The sequence below is a fragment of the Crassostrea angulata genome, chromosome 9 (genome assembly GCF_025612915.1).
Source record: "Crassostrea angulata isolate pt1a10 chromosome 9, ASM2561291v2, whole genome shotgun sequence".
NCBI classification, from domain to species: Eukaryota; Metazoa; Mollusca; class Bivalvia; order Ostreida; family Ostreidae; genus Magallana; species Magallana angulata.
Genome location: NC_069119.1, coordinates 31,461,745 through 31,480,595, shown reverse-complemented (window position 1 = coordinate 31,480,595; position 18,851 = coordinate 31,461,745). Strand labels below are relative to the sequence as shown.

The 18,851-nt window shown below is 31.9% G+C and overlaps 1 protein-coding gene across 2 annotated transcripts; it reads right to left on the bottom strand.

The window, feature by feature from the left end:
• Nucleotides 1-1,035: 1,035 nt before the first annotated feature.
• LOC128162479 (adhesive plaque matrix protein-like) lies at nt 1,036-15,242 on the bottom strand. Of its 2 annotated transcripts, XM_052825708.1 has the most exons (4): nt 15,174-15,242; nt 11,904-14,647; nt 1,707-1,873; nt 1,036-1,212 (listed from the first exon to the last, which is right to left on the bottom strand). In XM_052825708.1, exons 1-4 carry the CDS (start codon nt 15,240-15,242, stop codon nt 1,208-1,210), a joined length of 2,985 nt encoding a protein of 994 aa, XP_052681668.1. In that variant the 3' UTR covers nt 1,036-1,207. The 2 variants fall into 2 exon arrangements, with proteins under 2 accessions (XP_052681668.1, XP_052681667.1); XM_052825707.1 differs by lacking the exons at nt 1,036-1,212; nt 1,707-1,873 and having other exon boundaries at nt 10,533-14,647.
• Nucleotides 15,243-18,851: the final 3,609 nt, after the last annotated feature.

Genomic DNA, 18,851 nt, shown 5'->3' with positions numbered 1-18,851 from the left:
AAGAGGCCCATGGGCCACATCGCTCATTTGAACAAGAATTGTCATACATGGGACTTCAAAGGACATTGTGCCCTCGGTAAATTAACAAACAAGACGTCCGTGGACCACATTGCTCCACTGAGCAACGATACTCATCAGAAAAAACAGATTAATGAAGTGCTTATACAAAATATCTGGACAATATAGTATGAACCATGTAGATCCTGTATAAAAAACAAATTGACGAAAATTACAGAGTTTCGAGGCAAATTTTGTGTTAGAAGATAATTATCAAAGATGTTTTCCTTGAAGTTCATATTCTAAGTTAGAATTCTAAGTTAGAATTCGACCCCGATTGCTGTCCCAACCTGCCCGTTCGAATCATTATTTGAACAAACTTTAATTTATTTTAATACCTGAGAATGATTCCACACAAGTAATAGCTTTTCTGGCCGATCATTTTCTGAGAAAATTTATTTTAAAAGATTTGTCTCTGCATATTCCTAAGTAAAAATTCGACCCTCTCTGTGGTCCCATTTTACCCCCTGGGAATCATAACTTGAACAAACTTAAACCTATTCTACCCGGGGATGCTTCAACACAAGATACAGCTTCTCAGACTGATCGGTGTTAGAGAAGTAAACTTCGACCCCTATTTGGGCCCCACTCTACCCCGGCGATATAAGATATTGTGAATATGTTCACTCTTATATGAAAACGTTGAACAAGAATTCCAATAAACAGCAATCATATAGACGGACTGTTTTTTGCCACAAGTTCCAAATTTACCGAGCGATTACAGTCACGAGTTCAACAAATTTTTTTTAAAATAAATATAATTTGGCAATCAGGTACCTCTACTGAATGGTCAATATGTATCTTCGTTGAACGGTTTAGTTCCATGGGATATCGACTGTTGTTAGAATTACTTCGTATATTCATGTACGCACTTGTGCATACGAGTACACATTGCATCAGAGTTATGATTACCTAATATAGTTGTGTTCAACCAAACATTATTTTTTTTTTTATAATAAACCGTAAATTGGTATATATTTTATTAATTTGACAATCAGTCGTAACTTTAATACTTCAGAAAAAGTTTTTAATAAACAATGCCATCTGTAAGATTATCACGTATTACAGGTTTTATTTCATTTCTTCACTTCATTTGCAATTTCATAGCATATTGTGTTTCTTCTTCAAATAGTGCCTTAGGAGAACATTCTTATTCTAAAAAAGGAAAAATATCTTTTATCTTAATAAAGAAAAGTCTGGTATCAATAAATACGTATTACTGAAAAGTAAAAGAAGACTAAAATATTTGATGAATTAAAATCTGGTGTTTGTATAAGCAAATTTATAAATATAATCTAATAAATGTTTATAAAGTAAAATTAGTTTTGTTAAAATGTCTTATTATGGCAAAATACATGTTTTGATTAGAAAATAAAAAAAAGAATAAAATTGAACATAATTATAGTATTTGCAAAGGGCAGAATTTCTTTCTTCAGAGCACGTTAAAACTTTTCCAACATATTCTTTAAAAGAGAAGTTTACAAACGACAATTACATTAACCATTTAATTTATGGACCCCTTTTAATTAAATTAGTAACCTATCAAAATAATAGTTGATTCAAAATAAAATAATTGGTATTTTAAGGACTTTTTAAAATTGCAAAACCAAAAAGTTATCTTGTATTATTTGTTTCAGTCTTCTACTTACTACAGATAACTCCGACGTCCTCACCATGACTGCAGTCGTGGACTCCAATGTCCTCGTGAGAACAGCTATAGATGTTTGCTTCATTTCCATTGCAGACTACAGAATCTAACAAAATCATCTGGGTTTTTTCACCGTCAGGAAAGCTTCTTGTGTGTTCTGCGTTTTGCCTATAATAAGTATAAACATTTGATAACCCTTTCATTACTCTTCAGCTAAACAATCTCATAATAAAATTACTCAAATATATATTATAATTGCTAAAGCATTTTTTTATTTGACTTTACAAATAGCAACATTCGTAAACATACCATGGATGTCCTAATAAACGACAAACAACTTTTGCAGCATTGTTGTTTCTATCAAACATGTCATCACATACAGTACCCCAAACATTATTCACACGTATCTCGACACGCCCAGAAGTCGAATTGCCTCCAGAAAGTCTAGTTCCTATATATATATATATATATATATATATATATATATATATATATATATATATATATATATATATATATATATATATATATATATATATTTAAGCATTGAATCATTGTTTTTTGAAAGATGTGGTCTCATAACTGCAACGGTGTGTGCATACAAATTGAATAACGCGCGCTAGCGCGTTATGAAAATTTGTTTGCACACACCGTTGCAGTTATGAGACCACATCTTTCAAAAAATAATGATTCAATGCTTATATTTACGTTTTTTGACATTAATTCTCTTTCCGAAAACATGATTTATTTTTTTTAATCTCTGTCTTACTCAACGAGTAATGTGCAATAAACGGAAGAGCCATTGGAACAGCCGAATCATGCTGACAAAAATAGTGCACAGAGATTTGATAACTTATGAGAGAATTTTTTTATTCATTCTGTAATTTGATGAATTTACTTTTGGTATTCTAATAAATAAATCAATTGAATTCATTTTACTGTTAAAATATATTTACATCAAGAAGTATTTATCAGCGTAAGTATAATATCAGGTCGTGATCTGGCTTGAAGTCGCGAGGAGAGTGAGTCATGTAGACTCATGTTCTTCGAGAAATACTAAAGGAAGACTGTATTCATACGCACCAGATTTGGTGATTGGGTCTTCTGTGTTATGCTTAAATATCACTCAAATAAATCAATGCAATTTAATAGAGGGAAAGAAAGTAAATGTATATATATATATATATATATATATATATATATATATATATATATATATATATATATATATATATATTCTGCACGAGAAATTTAATGCTACTAATGATTAGTGTAGATGAATATTCATCATAGGCAAATGCAGGAAACATGGAAAACATTACACAATAAATGTCTTGATAAAGATTGCAGTGTGTTTTTGACGTCAATTTACATTGAAAACAAAATATACAGATGTATAATGAATATCAAGCTATAGATGAAAAACAATTATCGTGCTTGCCGTATTTATTGTGCAAGATACTTTTTAACAACTAACCTTCATATCTTATTGCTGATGTTAAATGTCCTCTATGATAACCTTCGAATACAAAGTGTCGAAAGTAGTTAAACAGTGTGCCCTTCAGTGAATCTACATTCGATGAAAGTTGGGATGATTTGCTTTGTAAGGAACTTGATGTAGACTGCAGAGAGGACATTTTCGTTTGGAGACTAGTTATCGATGACTTAACTGCCGTGACTTGGGATTGGAGATAAGCAATGTCCGATTTCTCTGTTGAATTTAAGGAAGAAACACCAATGGAGAGAAATCCAACCTTTGAATTTAATTTATTAACTTCCCGGTGAAGGGAGCTGTTGGTCGCTTCAATTTCAGTTTGTTGGTCTTGTAGTGATAAAGTCAAATATCGTACGGATTTAGCTATGTTGTTCACTTTTTCAAGAATCATCTGAGTTCCAGAAGAATGGTTAATTAGATTAAGATCGGTTCTCAATGAGCTTACTGTCAAGTTCAGATTGTTCAGTTCGTTGAGTAATAGTTGCATAGTCGAGGTTGTTGTCGTATTACTAACACCTAGCATCATCTTCAAATCTGTGATCTCGTTTTCCTGATCCTTCAACTTAGTTTCTTGGGTCTTCATATCCGCATTCATTCTGTTGATTTCTTGTACAAGCAACGAAACTGTTGCTTCCAATCCCAACGGACCAACGGGAGTAGGTGTTGTTGGGTAACCATCGTTATGGAAAAGTAGACCTTTTCCTTCGCCGAAGAACATAACTACAAGCACAAGGGCTTGTAACTTTACACTCCACATTGTTTTGCTTGTTTAATTTTCTTAATTTCAAAAATACGGCCGTTTAGAAATCCTTTGTAGAGGGTAACGACTTTTAACAGGTAAAGCATACTTGCTAACCAATCAATTAAGTTTAAGATTGAGTACAGAGATAATTTTGATACCAGGCGGCGTAGTTTGTCTGTTCTCCTGACAATCTTAAGTGGTTGATAGATAAGTGATTGACTTTTGTGAGAATATTTCTGATTGGTCTAGTGAAATATTAAGAAGAAATTTGATTAATGAACCAAAAACTAATATGATTTTAGATTTATGTAACGAGAAGCTCGGTGCAGAAACATAAAACAAAACATATTAATAGATAATGTAAAATGAATAGATGACGTATTTTTTTTTCGTTTCGAAATATGTCGTTATTTTAATTTTAAATCATATATAAAACATCTTATAGTTGTAATTTCCCCCATTTTCAATGATTATAATTTTTTTGTTTTATCAATGTTATTGCTTAGAAAATGCGCCTTATTTCATAAACGTAATATTATTTAATGACATTATGAAAATTTATTTTAAATTTGCTTACAAAAACAACTGCCATTATTTTGAAGAGGTTACGCTTTGTTATATTCCTCTATATTTTATGATATATATTTATATTTTGTAGTCTTTAAAGCATAAATTGTAGCGTGAAAAGTAAAAACAAATTTCGTATAACATAAGTAAAACTATGGTATAACATAGGTTGAGGTTTGAAATGTATATACAGGATGATCCTCAGCCATTCAGTCAACTAAATGGTCTGGAACGGTGACTGAATGGCTTAGCTAGACCATTTAGTCAGATTTTAGTAATCTTTCAGTTGCCTGAATGACAGACTGATGTGGAAAGGTGACTGAATGACAGAGCTATACCATTCAGTCAGATTCTAGCAACCTTTTAGCCACCTTTAATTGACTGAATGGCATAGCTTCATCCTGTGGAATTTCACATTTGATGATGATTGAATTGTTGTAGTAGTTCTTTAAGGATATGTCTTATTTCTAGTTTACCTCAAACACCAAAGTACACGTGTTGTTTGCATACTTGATCTCAAGCAGGCCTTTATTTCAGGAACACACTCCACATAAAACGATAATGCAGACCAAGGCAAAGAATCGTCAATATTTATTAAGATAATCTAGTCAGAATTATTTGTTTTGAAGAAACCATTATCTCATTGATAAAAAAGACCGTGTTAGTAAAACGTTGTAACAAAGAATTTATTTACTTATGATAACACGCTGTTTAAGGCCTGATGGATATAAAAAATGACGTTATCAGTCTCATTTTAAAACTTCATCTCTTATCATTCCAAACACAATGTACATTTTATCGCAAGTTCTGATTTCCAAAGTTGTTTTATCGGTTTGGTTCTAAGTCTAAAGTTCAATGCTAAGGATTTGTCATTAAATGTTTGTCTTACTCTCGTGAACTCAACATCTATGTGTACATGATAACGCTGATAAGCATTTTCAAAATAGTACCTAATTGTTGCAAATCAAATACATCTACAGACCAACAAAATTATTTGATTACTGTTTTTTAAATTTATAAAATGACAGTCTCTCTCTCTCTCTCTCTCTCTCTATTTATTTATATATATAAAATAATGAATCAATCTATGAGTATCAACACATATGAAAGTTTCGTTAAATTTTTGTTATAAATTTTAGTATTTTTTGAAAATTAAACGATAACATTAAGGACACCAAAGTGTTCGTAACACTTGATTATTGAAATAAATACTTGTTACATTTATCTCTGTAAAGGTTATGAGCAAACAACTGTCCATTTTGTGAGAGAATGAATTGTTAGGGATGTAGGGTCGAGAGCAGTTGTTTCGCTCTAATCCCGACAGTTTAGCCTTATGTCTGACCTAAAAAGTAACACCCTTTGGTTTAAGAATATACCCATTTACAATGCTGATAATGATTTAAAGGTTTTTTTTATCAATAAAATCTGTTCTGAACAAAACTGTTCATTGTTTACTTATTGGACAGTTTCATGTATGCTCAAGGGTAAATGATTATTGGCTATGTTTTTCATGTTCATTCACCCTTCTAGTGAGTAACATCTTTCTGTTGTAGAGAAATTATTTTTACTCAAACTTTAGGATGCATATACTGATATTAGGAATTTGACTGATATGAAGGCGGACCTTGTTATGGTGTATATATCTATGCAATGTGTATCGTTCCAATTCTCTCAATTTGTCGTTAAACTGTATTCCATCTGTATCGCAAACAACAGTATAGTGTGGGACCAGCGCGCGAGATTCTGCTCGCCGTCTTGAGCAACGATTTTTGTCTTGCCTAGATGACCAAGTGATTAGAGGTTTGGACGCTCACTGCTACCAGAGTGGGTCCAAGAGGTCGTGAGTTCAAGCCACGGCAGAGCCCGATGTGGATGACTAGAGGATCATTCTAACTTGTAAAAAGCTGTAAAGGCGATTAAGTGTTTCTCAATCGAAGTTATATAATTCAAAGATGGAGTATAGTCATTTTACAATATTCGATTATTTAGCAGCGTTTTTATGTTTCCCTGCTTTACCAATTTATGATGCTTGATATTAAACCAGCGATTGCAATTCATAAGCAACCTTGGTAGATGTAATGCTTAATTATCTCGAAATAAGATTTATTAAAGATATCTTTTTATTTCATGTTAAAAACTTTTTTATGTTGTCTTCTAACTTCATAACGTTCAGAAATATCATCGATAATTGAAATCATGAATGAATGTGACGACATTTAAGCATGCATGCACAAGTAAACGTCTTTTTCAATAAAATGCTAATAACTGACAACACTGAACTTAAAAAAATTGTCATTTCACTGCAATGGTACGTGTGCTGCCTGTTTATTCTGTCAACTACTTATGTGTAAAAGCAACGACATTTCACATTTTTGTTTGCACACATAGAGAGCAATAACTGACATATGCCCCTCTTCTGTCTTTTGTTGTAGTCAATCATTGATACAAACGTCAAGATGAAAAATTTCACATGTATTTCATTGTTAAATAAGGCAATTCAAAAGCATTTTACTCAGTCTGCATAGGCGTTAGTTCACTATATTTGTGCATGATACATGTATGATCGGTAGAAATTGACAAAGTCGTTGTATGTTATAACAATTTTCTGAGGTTCCTAACTTGTAGTTTTTACAATTGGTAAATTGAGATACTAAGTACTCTTAAAATTATCGATAACTAAGTGAAACAGTTACTCGAATTTTAACAATTTTAACAATTTATTCATTAAAAGAGAAACCTTAAAACCAAGCAACCGAGGTCTATCAAAAACTAATTAAGAATTTTACAGAATCAATATGTTCCTAAAAATAAGCCATTTTTATCCACTGACAATAGCTTCCCATCGCTTATAATTATGTATGCTTTGATGTTTGTCTGATACACTAAAACAAGAAATATTGCCGGGATGACAAAATAAAATATACTACAAATTTATTGAATGTGTGATAAACGAACATTACATTTATTATCATACTGGCGTGCGACCAATTTCTTGCCAGTACAATGTAACGTCATTTTATCAACACATAAGATTATATACGAAAAATAAGGTCACAATGTACAGGCGAGAACTGGTCGCACGCCAGTATGATTTTTGGATAAAAATATTTGAAATAAAAAAAGACTGAAATTTGAAGGCATCTACTTATATGAAAAAATCATATATTTGATCCTCACTTTTATTCTATCGGTTATTTAAATTGCAATACAAATGAATATCATTTGAATTTATAAATCATTTTTATTTTTATAATTTGATCTAGATGCGTTTGATACAAAATGGTTAATTCAGTGTATTCCTTAGCATATCTAGGAGTGTGTGAGAAATGGAGTTACATTGTGTAGGTTGATTAAATGTGATGGTGATTGTTGTTTCTGTTGTTTACTCTATTCATTTATTTGTTCTAATTTGTATGATGTTTCAGGTTATATATAAGAATTGCAAATGAAATATAAACTAAGCTTAAGGTGACAGAGTGTGTGGACTTGGAGATAACTGTGTATAATTCAATATTTTTAACAATGTACCTTTATATTGTAAGAAAGAGTACACTTGTATATTGCTTTATTTATTTATTTATCTATTTATTAAAACAATGTTATTCCTTTGTTCCGTCAGTCTAAAACTTTACCTGTGAACATCCGATAAAAGTGATCCTTATAATATCTGGCCGTTACTAGTGGTCACGGTACTTATGTCCTTCAAAATCAAACTATCCTAACGAGCATTGCAACTCTCTGATATTTTTTTCATACAGAACTGTTTCGGCTTATATATATAACAAACATGTACGAGGGTTGTTCGTAAAATTTGTGAAAACCTTAATACAACTGACAAAAATTAATAAAATGTATAAAACAACAATTTTCGTTAAATGCATGTGTTATTAGAGTAATATGCGACTTTTAATCATAATTAAAGCATACATAAGGATCTCCTAATTTAATCAAACGCAAAATGTTACTGAATTATACCCAGAACATCAGATCAAAACTCGACACTTTTCTTGTGTAACCTTACCCAGTCATCAAATATTCGCACAAACTGTTCTATTTCATACGTTAAACTTTGCCTTTTCCGAAAACGTATTTTTTGCAATGAGGGTAGATTTGAACGTCGCTTTCCCTGCATTTACTGCAAACGTTCAAATTTGCACATATGACGTAAAAAGTCATTGCCATAATGAAAAAAACATCTCAATATTCGTGGAATTTTACTGAACACAAAGGGAATGTTTAAAATGATAATTAACATATCTTATTAAAATTTCGCCTTGCCTCTCTTCACCGTCCGAATTCTAAAAAGGAATCCTATTTGTAATTTAACTTTTAAAATAGTATAAAATGGTACATTTAAATTTCCATTAAGTAAAGGGTTCTTAATATGCTTAAAATGAATATATACCGCTACTGTTATTTAAAAGGCTTGTCAACGAACTTTTCGGACAACTCTCGTAGGTTAAAAATACATCCCACTTTTTCCGAAAAAATTTAAACAATTGTTGACTTATCGGATAGGTACAGACTACGTGTTACGGAGTTGCATGTAATTTTTAAAGCTACACTTGGAATAATCCAAACTGACGAAACATTCAAAGCGGCATAACTCAGAATAAAATAAAAATGCGTAAAACGGAATTTTGGATGATGAAAGATGAAGCAAATAAGGCGGATATATTGTACACCGATTGTTAACAAAACTCTAAGCACCATTTAAACACAATTAGCACCATAATTTCTGATCAATCTAGTGCGAGTGTTATCGTTATGTGACATTGTACGATAATATTCTTACTAAATCTTTTAACCACGTTGACAGTTTTTGCCGCAATTGGTTTTTACAATATACCGTTAAAAGTAATAATTGTTGTACTGCAACTTTGATTTAATACTTTTTGTTATTAAAATGTTTATGTTCTCAACGGTTACCAATTATAGATGTAACCATTGAAACTAAAAGTTACAAAACTTGAATAAGCTTCTTGATCTGACATAAAAAAAAGATGAATAAACTGCATGCGTGAAATACTTGTTGATCATCTTTAAAGTTTAGCCTCAGTGTTAATATATTGAACCTTAGAGTGCATAAAGGTATAGATACTTATTTAAAAAATGTACCTGAATATTTAATAACACTTAATTGCTATTCATTAATTCAGTTTGAAAAATACACTTAAACAATTGACTGCAATATTAGTTTATAAAGAATTAAAGACATTAACATTATATAAAAGTGCCTATTTGGAAGGGTAACATTTAAAATTTACAGCGCGAGAAAACCACTGTCAACCGACGCGCAATGATTTTCGAGGGTTGTCAATGTATTCGTGTCAACTGTTACCCTCCCCGACAGGCACTATTTATTTTATTATACTGTATGTCTTAGTTTAAGGAAAATGTTTAATACTTTTATGTGAATTTACTACTTTTACTTGAATTCAAGGGCGAACCGTACGCGCATGATTTACGCACGTTTAACAATTCGTTGTGGTACCTGTTGCCAAGTGTGTTGCTAACGCTGAGGATAATAAAACGGAATATTAACTGCGTCTTAACCAATCAGATTTAAGTATTCAACATGAAATTATAATAAGATATTTTTGTTTTATTTCTAAAAATGCACTTAAAGCATGTATAAACAAATTCGTCAAAACACAGAACAATGTAAGACAGATATGGACAAGTTTGACTTTTAAAAAATTACAACAACAAATAAACAGTGTACGTATATTCTCTATCTACGGATTTAGGGCATATAAAACAATGTCAATGGTTTTTCGTTTTATATGCTGCTATGTCTTTGCTGACGACGTTCTTTAGACTCCATCTTCCAACGATCCAAGCAAGAGGTGAAAGACTTCATTTTTCATGTTATGATGAGACTTGAATAGTTAGATCACTCTCTTTCCTTATGAACTTTCAGATCAACAGATCGTTTAATCACATGTTGTGTAGAAAATTTCAACTGAGCTGCCGTATGCCATGTATTCATTTCACAAGTCATGTAGCTTGGCATTCTTTTGATTTATGCCAATTGTTTATATTAATATCTTAAATTGTCTTTATTAGCATCCCTTAAAAGCGGTCCAGATTCCGAGCTGCTTGAATCACTGTCTGCTGATGAACTTTTGCTTTCACTTGATTTTCCTTTATCATCTAAATGTTGACTTTCTGCACTGGAACTTTCGCTACCTAAACTTTTACTATTTAAATCATCGTAAAGCGCTTCAGGTTCGGGTTCTATGCTGCTTGATGAAAGGTCCGCAGAAGAACTTCCACTTTCACTTGAAATGTCTTTGTTTGCTAACTTTTCATAAACCGGCTCAGGTTCTGAATAGCTTGAGGAATCGTCCTTAGATGAACTTTGGATTTCCTTTGATGAGTATTTGTAGTCATCGTTTTGATTCTCCCTGCTTAAACTTTCGCTACTTACACTTTTACTTTTGGTACTCTGATATGACTTTTTCTTATAGGACGGTTCGGGATCCGAGTTGCTGGAGGAATCGCCATCGTATTTTTCATCTGTAATTTGACTTTCCATGCTAGAACTTCCGCTGCTTTTACTTTCATCTTTAGTAGTCTTGTAAGCCAACTCATTAAAAACTGGTTCGGAATATGAGCTGCTTGAAGAATCGTCTTCATACTTTTCATCTGTATTTTTACTGTCCGTGCTGGAACTTCCGCTGCTTTTACTGTAATCATCGCTACTTTTGTAATCTTCTTCATCAAAAAATGGTTCTGGTTCAGTGCTGCTTGAATCTTCCCCACTACTTTCATCGCTAGACACTGATTCTAATGATGCATCTGATTCACTTTCACTATCACTGCTTTCTTTCTGAATTGTTACAACTTTTCTCTTTTCACAATTACAACAATCTTTTCCAATAGTTGACATATCTTTTAGTTGTTCCCATATCCTTATAAAAGCAACCATGGCTGTGATTTTCTTTGTAGATTCAGAAGATTGGCAGAAGAGGTTGAAATATTTTAAAACGTCTCCCTTCTTGATCATATATAGCATTTTTACCGGACCTTCGCACTGAATGACAGATTCATATATTATGTCAGGAATGTCGTCGATGTTTGAATATTTCGTTTTAAGTAAATTGATGAATCTTTCAAAAGAAATGATGGTAGGTTTTTCAATAAGTTTTACCATCCAATACTTTACTTTTTCCGCAAATTGTTTACCTGGTTTTGTCCATACTCTACGTTTTCCTTCATATGGTTGATTTTTAAGTATATTAGATAAACCTCTTCTCAAAGTTTTATCCAAATATGGTTTTACATCATTGCCATTTTTTGCTGCTTTTCTTCTGAGTGAATTTAAATCGATTATTGATGTTTCACCTCGCTTTAAGTAGTTTGTATGTTTATAGTTTGATTGTGCTGACCCGGCTGTCTGCTGGTCGTTCTCATAACCATATTGCAATGGCGTTGTTGGTTTGTACTTATAATTCGGAGCATCAGTTGATGATTGATATTTCCTGTAACTATAGTGTGGCGGTGTAGTAAGTTTGGTGTCATATTCCGGACCGCTAGTTGTTGTTTGGTATTTCTTGAATTTATACTGCATAGGTGTTGTTGATTTGAGGTCATATTTTGGTGACACAGTTGTCGTTGAATATTTCATATAACTGTACTGTTGTGGTGTTGTAGTTTTGTATTCTGGAATCTCGGTAGTTGATTTATAAATCTTGTAATCATATGCCGATGTTGTAGGTTTATAGTCATATTTTGGTGGCTTTGTTGTTGGTTGATATTTTTTGTAATCAAACTGCGGGCTTGTTGTTTTGTAGTCATAGGCCGAGGTTTCCGTTGTTGTGTGATATCCAGTGTAATCATAGGACTCAGTTGATGATTTTGATCTTGAGTGATAATTTGGAGCTCCGGTTGTTGTTTGGTATTTCTTGTAATCCTTTGGTAATGGTGTTGAAGTTTTGTAGTCGTATTTTGGCGCTTTTGATGTAAGATCATATTTGTTGTAATTATTTATCTCTGTTGTAGCGGGAAAACCATATTTTTGAGTTGTTGGCTCATATTTCCGATAATCATATGACTGTGTTGTACTTTTGTAGTCATATTTTGGAGAAGCGGTTGTCGATTTCTCATGATAGTAATGTATCGGTGTTGTAACGATGTCGCCATATTGCTGTGGTGTTGTTGTTTTGTAGTCATATTTTGGGGATGCGGTTGTCGATTTCTCTTGATAATAATGCCACGGTGTTGTAGCTATGTCGCCATATTGTTTAGGTGTTGTAGTTTTGTAGTCATATTTAGGCGCCTCAGTTGTTGTTTGTTTGTAGCCATATTGTTTTGGCGTTGGTGTTTTATAATCATGTTTAAGAGCTTGCTTTGATTGATATTTCTTATAATCAATTGACTTTGGTGAAGTACGGTCATAAAGATAATCTGGTGCTTCGGTTGTTGTCTGGTATTTCTTGTAATCATATGGCTGCGGTGTTGTACTTTTATAGTCATATTTTAGAGCTCCTTTAGGTTGATTTTCCTTGTATCCCTTGTAAACCATCGGAATAGTAGTCGGGTCATAAAAATAACTTGCAGCTTTAGTTGTTGTCTGGTATTTCTTGTTATCATATGGCTGCGGTGTTGTAGTTTTATAGTCATATTCTTTATGTTGATTTTCCTTATATCCTTTGTAAACCATCGGCATAGTAGTCGGGTCATAAACATAACTTGGAGCTTCAGTTGTTGTCTGGTATTTTTCATTACCATATGGTTGTGCTGTTGTAGTTTTGTAGTCATATTTCGAACCTCCAATTGCTGGATATTTCTTGCTATGATATGCATACTGCTGTTGGGGTTCATGTTTGTATTCCGGTGCTTTAGTTGTTGGTTGATACTTTCTATAATCGATCGGCCATGGCGTGGTCGGGTCATGCACATAAGTCGGAACTTCGGTTGTTTGTTGATATTTAACGTAATCAAATGGTTGTGTTGTGGTAGGCTTAAGGATAAATTTTAGAGATTCGATTGCAGAGTATTTCTTCTTATTATACTGCTGTGGACGTTTTGTTGTCGGTTGATATTTGTTGTAATCATATGGCTGTGGTGTTGTGATTTTGTAAACATACTCAGAAGTTGCAGTTGTTGGGTGCTCCCTATATTTATACTGTTGCGGAGTAGTAGGCTTGTACACATGACCAGGAGTTTCCGTTGTTGGTTGATGTTTCTGATAAAAATAATGCCAAGGTGTTGTGGCTTTGTAGACGTAATTTGGAACGCTGGTTGTTGTGTGATACTTTACGTAGTCCTTTGGAGAGTGCGTAGTGGCTTTTTGGTAATTGCTTGGAGATTCAGTTGGATGGTAATCATATTTTTTAGGTCGAGTTACAGGGTGATGTTTTATGTAGTCTTTTGACTGTGATGAGGACGTCTTTGAATCATACTTTGACCCTTTGTAATCTGGATTGATGTTTTCGTAGCCTTTCTGTTGTAGCGTCTTTAGAATGTATTCTGCATTTGCTTCTTCAGTTGTTTGCAGGTAATCTTTTGGATTGTATTGCGAAATTGAGTCGTGTTCTTTATAATTATTCAACGACTGCTTGACTGATTGTCCATCTGGATATTTATAACTGTCACTTTTTTCATTCAGAATTCCGTTAAAGTGCAAGCTGTTTTTCCTGTTCATTGGTGATATTTTCCTACTGTTTGTCAAACCTCCCTTTGATGAATGCCATGCAGAAGATTCATAAACACCGTTATTTAAAATCTTTGATCCAAAATTTGTTTTCGATTCTCTATTTCCCACAGCATGGATCTTTTTGTATGGACCGGTAACTACGTTACCAAGACGGCGCGAAGTTGCGACATTATCTCTCACGTGTCCAGAAATTCCCCCAGGGTAGTTCACGTAATCCAAATTCTTTTGTACATCTGAGAGTGTATTTTCAAACGTTGACAGTAACTGGTCATAGTCCAAATGAGGAGAATTTATATCGTTTACGAACTGTTCGTTGTTCGGATATATGTGGGCAGGATATGCATGCTCTTTCCAAACGATGTCAGGGTCGTGCATCATTTGAATCTTTGGCCGGTTTAAGGCATCATGGCCTGGTGGGTATTGAACTGGATGGACAATAACTCGAGAAAAAGCGACGTTTTTACAAAACGCCACCTGAAAAATATCAATGATTAAGAAATGAGTTTCGTGCGTGCATTGCTTTATTTAAGTTATACAAAAAAGTCTGAGAGATCAAGGTAATATTTGTCATGTTTAGAATCTAACAAATTGTAAAATTTCAATTTAAAGCTCAAATACATTCTATTAGTAGAAAAACGCAACTTGGATAATACATAAATTTAACAAATTTTTAAATTTAACAAAATTTAAATTTGAAATCATTTTATTAGTAGAAAAACGCAACTTGGATAATATATACATCACTTTATATGAAATGAAAACAACATAAGCATCAACAATCATTTTAAGAAGACTAATTACGTTTATCGACATTGAATTGGTTTTTATTCATGATATTTAAAAATCATCTTTCGGTTTCTAAAAATCCGTTTTTGTTAAAATGAAACCTAATATAACCTGAAGTAAACTTATTTCCGATTCTTGTATCATTCGAAATAAGCAATTTAATGTTCATTCTCAATGCTTGTTAAACTTAAAAAATTTCCATAAGAATACTTACCAGTACAACAGTTGATAGTAATCTCTTCAGCATAGTGATATGAATCTGGTTTTCATGTTCTTGTTTCATTGTAGTTATATATACATGCAGAGATAATGCATTCGCATGTCACTTCCCAAGGTATTTAGAATGAGCATTTTAATGAGATAATTAATAAGCAATTCATTGTTGTGTTACCGATAGAAAAGGATGTGACCTAATACCGATGATGAATCGAACTATTATTGAGACATATTTAAGATCAATTTACTCCAGTTGGGAAATCTATAAATCATTCTATAGTGTCGGCAATTGTGATGCTATTCAAATAAGCTGTAGAGAGATTTATGTATCTTTTTATTGTTGACTGATTATCGTTAATATTTTTTTTCAAGTACAGATATGAGGTAAATGAAATGCTAAAGTTATTTATGTCTGTTGTCAAATAGAATTTGAACAAGGCCTGACTGCATTATTGCAGTGATTGTTTTATAATATGACATGAAGATAATTTATAGTTTTCAATTACCCCTATACATGTAGTTTTGACTTGTTCAGCAGTCAATTGTTTTATCACAATGAATAGTGCATAAATCTTAAATCAATGTAGTTTGAAAAAAATCATTACAGATGATTAAAATACATATGTAACTTTAAAATGAAAGTAATCATTTTCGTACTTTCGATGGCTTGTTAAAAAGGGATTTTTTTTTCTGGCAGAAACACGTCCAATGGATATATATTTTGGTAAGGGTTTTCGGTTGAATAAACTTCGAATTTCTTTTGTATTTGGGGGGGGGGATAATTTTTTTTTTATTGAATTAGAGAAAGGATGACGAACAACACACGCGTAAAGTGCTTACCTTGAAACGAAATTATCATGATTGATTATTGATTTCGGTGATCAAAAGATTTATTTTTAGACGATGACAAAACAGGAAGAGATAGTTTACTATCATAGAAATATTTTTGATAAACATGTTTAATGTATGAGTATTTAAAAATAACTTTAACAAACAATCTTCAAAGAGCATACAATCATGTTGCTATACTCTGTCCCAAGTTTATCTTTCAATCATTTGTTTTGCTTACTACTTCAATAATAATAAATACTTTTACGTTCAAGCCTCATTCATTAACTAAATACTTATGTACGAAAAAAGTCTACTTTTTAAATATTTTAAACGCCCCCTCTATGTCTTTAAGATTTAATTCATAAACAAATTAAAAAAAATTTTGCATTTCAAACGACATAAAAAGTACCCATAAGATAACATTGAGAATTTGTGCAAGGAGTTCCGAAATGTTCTGCATTTACAAATTATGTGAGGTTTTCCCATTATAAATCCCCGCAATAAATATTTTTGCGTTCCCATGAATTTCGCTAGGTATAAAAATGGAACGTGTGAAAGAAGATCTGTTGGACTGTTTGCCAAAAATTGATTGCTTTTCACTGACAGGCATGTGTATTTAATAAGAAAAACAATACGTACGAATAATAATTCTCCAAAATATAATATATTTACCGTACAAAAAAATGGTTTTTTGATGCTAATAACTACACTTTAGGTCCTTATTACCTACATGTATTCAACAGCTTATCACTTAAGAAGAAAAAAACTAAATCAAAAGATTTAATGAAAATATTACTTGAATTATGTTTTGAAATTCTATGTACCATGCCTAATATAAATATTAAACGATTGGCAGAAAAAGTGTGCAAAAGGAGAGGAAAAGAATTAAGAAAGAAACTAAAAATAAGAAGAAAGAGAGGGTGATAAGCCATGCATATATAGGGAATAAAGGTGATATATATATAATCCTATCATGCCCTTGCGATGTGAATAAATCATATGTGCTAGAAATTGTAAAACTTTACGTTTCATTTTCAAGTTAAAGAATTGAAGTATACATTGCTTGTAATTTGAAACAAAAAGGGACCTCATTAGAAATAATAAAATAATTTGTTGCATATTTGTGATAAAAATAGAAATTGGCACATAGGTTGATCCAATATCCACACCTGGCAATAAGCTGTTACCAAACTATGTAGATCATCTTTATCTCATTTTTATCATTGTTAACCAATATTTTTCCAAAATATAATTTGACGCCATGAGATAATATATTTTTCTAATCATTTTTCGTCAGTGCTTAAGTCTGAATGTAGAAAAACAAACTAGCCAGGGATGGTTAGGGTAAGTTATATGGTAAATGAATTGGTACATGTACGATTTTCCATATAAAAAAGAATTTTGGTAATGAAATCATTTATTATTATTAAAAATCCGACAAATGACGACAAACAAGTGTTTAACCTTTGCTGTGAAGTGCTTACCTGGAAATTATCTTATCATTAATAATTATATTGATTCCATGATCGATCATCGATTCCGAAGATCAAAAGATTTATTTATAGACAATGACAGACAGGAAGTTATCGTTCATTGTCAAAAATATTTTCAGAAAACATGCATTTCAATGTATTATCATAACAAAAAATTGTTTACAAACTATCTCTGAAATGCAATTACTTTTTATTTCATTCTCTATTTCTTTAAACTTTGCAGCTCATCAGAATATACAAATTACACATAGTAAAGTACAGAAGTGGGTATTTTACATGAGATCCTATTATATTGTACATACAAAAATATGAAAAATTGACATAAGTAAAAGGTGAAAACAATCAAAAGAACAACAAATTACATATATCGTTTCTTAATTTCATACTATAGTAAATGTACTTGCCGAGGTTACACATATCTTTAAAATTTTCGTTAGTAAACAATTGCAACAGCTTGAACATCAATGTTTTCTCATAAAAATACTTTTTAATATATTTTTGACGGTATTCAATATATACTGGACACATTAAAATAATATGGGATTCATCTTCAACATAATATTTACATGAAAAGCAGTTCCTTTGGGTTCTGTGTGTATTATTGTATCTTCAAGTTTCGATAGCTAAACGATGAGAGGGCAATTATTTTTTTTTTTATACACGTTAAAATTTTTCCAGGAATTTACTTCTTTATGTAACATTAAAGATAAAATCCATCCACTAAATATTTATAAAAATGATATTTATGTGAATTTTCTATTTTACAAAATATATCTTGTTTAGCCATGGCTGCGATTCGTTGATTTATGACTTTTAGAGTAAATGAATCAATTGTTTGTTTATTCCAAACTTCATTGACCACAATTTCATTTAAAATTTTCTTTACATCAGAAGCCCAGTTTTTATGTCCATGTAATTCGCAGTTAATGTACATTTCTTCGTAACCCTTTTGGATAATACAATCATTACTACATAACACATTTTTCCAAAAATTTTAAAATTGAAGGAAACCTTTTTGTAATAAGAGGTAATCTACCTAACTCTGCATACACATCAGCATTAAATTAAGACCTGTTCACACCCAGGGTTTGCTTACAAAAATCAAGGTACAGTTTTTCAACATTGTTATCTTTATGAGAGCCCCAGATTTCTGAAGCATAATTAATAATACCACCAACATAACAATCAAAAAGCGAAAATAACAGTTATCATTCACATTTCTCCAAACTTTTCGACTGTAAAATTTCAAAATCAATTTTGTATCTGTTTTACAGCTACACATATGGTATCCAATATCTTTTGGAAAATTGCTCAGATCGGTACAACACATTTATAAGAAGATCTGGTATAAG